Raw genomic sequence first — 6428 nt, forward strand, 5'->3', positions numbered from 1 at the left:
AAAAGTTTAAAAAAATTATTTTTTACTTGAGATGTCATCAGAAGCATGGGGCATGGCCGAACAATGGAGGTCACTGCCTCAAAGTTTGAGTGGACAAAGTTCAAAGATCAATTGGTTTATTATATTCATTATTATTAATTACATTGTTTAATATTATTTATACTAATCGTCATTAACATGATTTATGTTTGATATAGCAATTTATTTAAATTAATTTTAAGATTTGTATTACAGAGTAAATTCACTTTCACTCATATATTGTTGAAATTAACTTTTAGCACTTTTACTTAATGCTTGGACTCGTTCCTATTGGCCTGATCATTGGTGGAACTAATCTAATCTATGGTTAGTGTCATGAATTTGGAATCAGAGATGTGCATTATGTTGTTTGTGGTAAGCGGGGCCTGGGAATTATGATTTGGAGGATGTGAATTATGAATTAGTTGTCTATAATTATGAATTGAATGTTATGTGACAGGAAACTTTAATGTTCAATTGTTCACAACCCATTAGCATGTATAATAACTTTATTCCTATCACTCATTTATTTATTCATTCAGTTATTTTTTCTTTCATTCATCCATTCATAATTATTCATAATTTTTATATAATATTTATTTATATAATTATTTTATTATAGGCCCGGCTGAGTTGAAGGATATTCCAGATGGTTATGAGCCAAAACATTGGGAGTATTATAAGGTCATAATTGAATGAATGATTGAATGAATGAAGGAGTGAATGAATGAAAGAATGAATGAATGAATGGACAAATAAATGAGTAAATGTTTAAATGGCTGTAAGAATGAAAGGTCAATTGAACGTTTTTTCAATGTGGAGTGATATTGATAATAATTTCAAGAAAATTTATTTTGGACATGAATTGTGAATTGTGAGTTGTAGATGTGTGAATTATGAATTATGGATGTTAGTTTATTATAAATAAAGGACTGGAGTTATGTATAATGTCATAATCTGCTCTTTTTTCGTCATAGTTATATTAACCTTACTTTTTCAATTCTTGATTTATTTATTCATTTGTTCGTCCATCATTCGTTTATTCATTCATTCATTCGTTTATTTATTCATTCGTTCATTCATTCATTTATTCATTCACTCACAGCATCCAATTTCTCAGTTCATCGCTCGCTATCTCCTCGATTCTCCTGAAAAAAGGTACGAGAGGCATCTTCATTTTGTCTCGAAAGAACAAGATAAATGGATCATGAAGTAATTAGGGATTAGGGAATGAGATGACGAGGAAGATGATGAGAATGATGATGAAGTGGTGATGATGATGATATAGAGCCAATCAAATTCAACCTGTCAACCAATCAGTCACTGAATCAGTTCAATCAATCTATCAGACCAGATTCAAATCACTCAACCAGCCAGTTCAGTCAATCCAACCGACCAACCAATTTATCCAACTAATCAATCAATCAACCAATCAATCAACCCATTTAATCGATCATTCCATGAACTCAACCAATCAGAAAACTTGAGAAAAAAGTGACCGAATTGACTGAATCACCATCGTTAACGGCTTACAGATATTATTATTATGTACCCAAGCCTGATAAATACGTTAAGGTATGTGTATGTGTCCATCTAAGTGTGTATGTTTGCGTGTGTGTGTTTGTATGTATGTGTATGTTTCCACATGTGTGTTTGTGTGTGTCTGTGTCCGGTGTGTGTGTGCTTGTGTGGTAAGCATTGTAGATTACTTAACATTTTAATTAGTTTTTATTTTATGGTATTTCAATTTATATCGCGTTTTTCCTGGAATTAAAAGCTTTTTTATTCATTCATTCAATCATTCGTTCGTTCGTTCTTTCATTCGTTCATTCATTCATTCATTCCGCCAGATTGCTAAGGAGGGTGAAGAAGATGCAGAGAGGACGAAAGGAATGTAGATGACGATAATGATGATGAGGATGGTGATGATGATGATGATGAGAGTGGTGATGATGATGGTGATACTAATATTAATAATTCTTTGGCAATGTAACGCTGGTTTGATACTTTCGTTGAAAATGAAGTTTTAAAAGTAAAATTGGCTGTCGCAAAAAATTTTATTCTTTGTAGAAACAAACATAGAAAAATGAGTAGAAATATATTCAATATGAATGTTTAAAAAGTTTAAGATGTATAAAATAAATAATTCTAAGTTCTAGGCACCGGTTAAATATCCTAATGATATGTTACTTTGTGATATATAGATATATGTTAATGATAGGTAGATATATATCAATTATGTATAGAAACATAGAAATAAAGGCGAATGATATGTAGATATATATATATTTTTACAATATTCTATAAATTCTACCGAATGTTTGGCGTTAATATGTTTGTTGTTGCATTTGTTGTAGTTCGTTTTTTCAATTTTTCTCACCAAAAACTTTAGTTAGAAAAATTGAAAAAATGATTCATTCGGAATCGAAATATGGCCTTATTTGCAGCATGGATTCGGAAAATAAGTTTATTTTGAATTTTAATAAACTAAACGTTCACCAATAAACTTTAGTGAGAAAAATCGAAAAAACGAACTACAAACATATTAATGCCAAACATTCGGTAGAATTTGTAGAATATTGTGAAAATTATAGTCTATTACCAACATATATATAGTTCGTTTTTTCAATTTTTCTCACCAAAAAACTTTAGTGAGAAAAATCGAAAAAACGAACTACAAACATATTAACGCCAAACATTCGGTAGAATTTGTAGAATATTGTAAATTTGTAAATATATATAAATATATATATATATACTTTGGTGGTATGTAAATAAATGTATGTAAAGGGCATATAGATTCATGAAGATATATGTGACCCTTCTTTCAACATAAAGATACGTATATATATATATATATATATATATATATATATATATATATATGTAGAGAGGATTGCACATATAGGCACTTGATATATAGATACAAGTAAACCGTATGTAGAGCACATAGAGCAAATAGTATATAGATACGGACACGCAAATATAAATATAAGCTAAATGCTAATGAAAATATTACTACATGCAATTGATACATCTAATATATGCAAATAAGAATGCCAATGATAAGATCAGTACATCGGAATAAGTTTAATATATGCAAATGAGGCATTAATTATGCAGATAAAAATGTCTGGATGTATACTAATGATATTAATTAGATGCTAAATTATGCCAGTGAGATGAACGCCTGTGATGATATAAGGATGCTCTTGGATAAATAAAACAAAACCTATTTTTAAAAAACTAACAACTAGCAAGAAATGGAATAATATAAATACTTTCTCAGTAAGTGAACTGGTATCAGCATCATTACTAATAGCTCGTTATGAATATCCATTAATAATCATAGGTGAATAAGTGAAGGAGATTGATGTTGGATTTGAAGTTGTAGAAGACGTTCATAGCGCGTTTGCAGGTTTCAGCGGTGCTCAACTCACCGTCTACTTCGTTTATAGGGAAGAAATTAATTGTTCCCTATTAAAAAATACGATTAATAAATTATTTGGTGGAAGAGATGATAGTGCAAAATTAGTTAATTAATAATTATTTTAATTATCTAATTAACAAACTACCTCGAAATTGTGGCCGACATTCAATTTTAATCTCGGCTTTATAAACTTTCTGGCGAATTGTAATCTATCCAGTATCAGTTCCACCTGTTCATTTAGGTCTGACATGCAGAGTTCTACGTTCCTGGCCGATTTTAGGTCGATCAGTGAGTCGTGTAGTATTTTTAATCTTTGGTTAACGTCCTAAAATTAGGGAAAATCAATTTTCCGAGGTTAATTAGTTGGTAGAATGAGTTTCTTTACAATGATTCAGTGATGTCGTTAATTAATTTTTGGATAAATTCATGATATTAATCACTAAACAGGCTAATTTCTTGAAATTTATCGATTGGAATCTAATGTTGTAGGTGATGAAGTGTATGAAATAGGACAAGAATTATGAAATTTTGACAATTTTGGAATAAATTTTGAAAATAAAAATTGGTTGGATGGTTGATTGAATGATTGGTTGATTGAATAACTTGGTAAAATAGTAAAAAAATGATTTTGAACTACTAACGAGGCATTTCAACTCTCTTCTCTTTCTACTACTATTCAGCAAAACTCTGTTTGAAAGTTCTTGGTTATCCGTATCAGGAATCTGGGAATTTGGAAATAAAATTTGTATCAAGGTGTGTGCCTTTGTATCAGGCTTAGTATCATATCTTCTATAGTATCATATCTTCCATAGTATGTACACACACACATACACACACACACATATATTCATTTAACGAATTCTATTCTACATAAAAATGTATCATCTTTCAAGTGTATCGATTTTAAAAAATAAATTCATTCAAAAACTCAAAAACGTCACACTGTTTTCACTAACTTCACACTAATTTTAAAAAAACTTCACACTAATTTACACAAACTTCACTAACGTAAAATCGGTCAAGAATCGCCTGGGTCCTTCTCATCATCTCATCCAAATTTTCTAAAAATATTTTTCCGGCGAAATCGCCTCCTTCAATTTTCAGTTTCGTTTCGCAATGGGCCTTAGTCGCTAATTAATTAAGAATTAATTGTATCATCATTATTATTAATATTAATTAATTAATTATTACTATTGTTATTATTAATTATTTCTATTAATTATTATGATTAATAATTTAGAAACCTTGTCTTTTTTTGTGAAATTTTTTGCAGAAGCTCAATACCGCCGAAAGCAGAACAATGAAAATGAAAGCTGAGGAGAAAATTATTTTTATTATTATTATTATTATTGTTGCTGTTGTTGTTATTATTTTTATTATTATTGTTGTTGTTGTTATTGTTGTTGCTATTATTATTATTGTTGTTGATACGATTGATCGTTTGAAAATATAACAATGGGATTAACACTAGATACTTTGTTTTAGTAGTAGTAGTAGTAGTAGTAGTAGTAGTAGTAGTAGTAGTAGTAGTAGTAGTAGCAGTAGTAGTAGTAGTAGAAGTAGTTGTAGTAGCAGTAGTAGTAGTAGTAATAGTAGTAGTAGTAGTAGTAGTAGTAGTAGTAGTAGTAGTAGTGAAGTTAGCAGCAGTAGTAGTAGTAGTAGTAGCAGTAGTAGTAGCAGCAGTAGCAGTAGTAGTAGTAGTAATAGTAGTTGTAGTAGCAGTAGTAGTAGTAGTAGTAGTAGTAGTAGTAGTAGTAGTGAAGCCAGCAGCAGTAGCAGTAGTAGTAGTAGTAGTAGTAGCAGCAGTAGTAGTAGGAGTTGTATAACGTTACGGGTGTTAATGAAATTTTATCATATTTACTCATTTATTTACTCATTCATTTATTCACTCATCACTTCTGTAATCCATCATTCTTTCGCTTTCATTCTTTTGTCTACCGATCATTCAGTCATTCATTTGTTTGTTAGTTCTTTCATTCATTCAATCATTCATTCATTCGTTCATTGGTTCATTTCATTTTTCAATGCATACATTCTTTATTTTGTTTCTTGTTCATTTATTCGTTCGATGTTCACACATTCATCCAATCATTCATTCATATGTTCGTTCATGCATGCATTGATTCTTGCAAGTTAATTAATTAATTGATTAATTAATTGATTAATTAATTCATTCATTCATTCATTCATACATTCATTGGCCCATCAAAAAATCTAACTCTTAAAATTCATTTTAGAGAAAATTTTGCAGAAAAAAAACCGAAAAATTGAAAACGCAATTTTAGGTTAAGAAAAAAAAAAAAAAATTAACAAATAATAATTATAATAATAATTAAAAACAAATAATAATTATAAATAACAATTAATAAGTATAAATGATAATTAATAACTATAAATAATAATTAATAATTATGAATAATAATTATTAATAATAATTACAAGCAGATATAATTTTTCTAGGTTCAGCGAAGTTTATATAGTCTCAAAGTATATCCAGGAAAGTCATATAAGTTTCATATTGAAGGGTTCCATCTAGGTTGCTAAGAAAATATTCCCCGAAAAGTTTCTAGCTCAAGTTAAGTTGCTATTGTTGGCGGCGAAGTTGTAGGCGTAGTAGTAGTAGTAGTAGTAGTAGTAGTATTAGTTGTTGTTGTTGTAATAGTAGTAGTAGTATTAGTTGTAGTGGTAGTAGAGTAGTAGTGGTGGTTGTTGTTGTTGTAGTAATAGTAGTAGTAGCAGTAGTAGCAGTAGTAGTAGTAGTAGTAGTAGTAGTAGTTGTTGTTGTTGTAGTAGTAATAGTAGTAGTAGCAGTAGTAGTAGTAATAGTAGTAGTAGTAGTAGCAGTAGTAGCAGTAGTAGTAGTACATGCTATGAATAATAGGATTATGAACATAAATCTTTTGCCTATTATGTTAGTTCATTTATAGATGGTTTTTTATTATTGTTTTTAATGTTATTATTTATTATTATTATTATTATG

The 6428-nt window shown here is 29.3% G+C and overlaps 2 protein-coding genes across 2 annotated transcripts; one reads left to right on the forward strand and one right to left on the reverse strand.

Annotated features, from left to right (window-relative positions):
• Positions 1-45: 45 nt before the first annotated feature.
• HELRODRAFT_184136 (hypothetical protein) lies at positions 46-1920 on the forward strand (the record flags this gene model as incomplete). The annotated part of the gene is made up of 5 exons (XM_009016212.1): positions 46-114; positions 279-345; positions 641-702; positions 1124-1230; positions 1869-1920. 5 exons carry the CDS (start codon positions 46-48, stop codon positions 1918-1920), a joined length of 357 nt encoding a protein of 118 aa, XP_009014460.1.
• A 1437-nt stretch (positions 1921-3357) lies between these two features.
• HELRODRAFT_184137 (hypothetical protein) lies at positions 3358-5680 on the reverse strand (the record flags this gene model as incomplete). The annotated part of the gene is made up of 6 exons (XM_009016213.1): positions 3358-3495; positions 3594-3773; positions 4090-4170; positions 4448-4578; positions 4693-4761; positions 5668-5680. 6 exons carry the CDS (start codon positions 5678-5680, stop codon positions 3358-3360), a joined length of 612 nt encoding a protein of 203 aa, XP_009014461.1.
• Positions 5681-6428: the final 748 nt, after the last annotated feature.

The sequence above is a fragment of the Helobdella robusta genome (genome assembly GCF_000326865.2).
Source record: "Helobdella robusta unplaced genomic scaffold HELROscaffold_178, whole genome shotgun sequence".
In the NCBI taxonomy this organism is placed as follows: Eukaryota; Metazoa; Annelida; class Clitellata; order Rhynchobdellida; family Glossiphoniidae; genus Helobdella; species Helobdella robusta.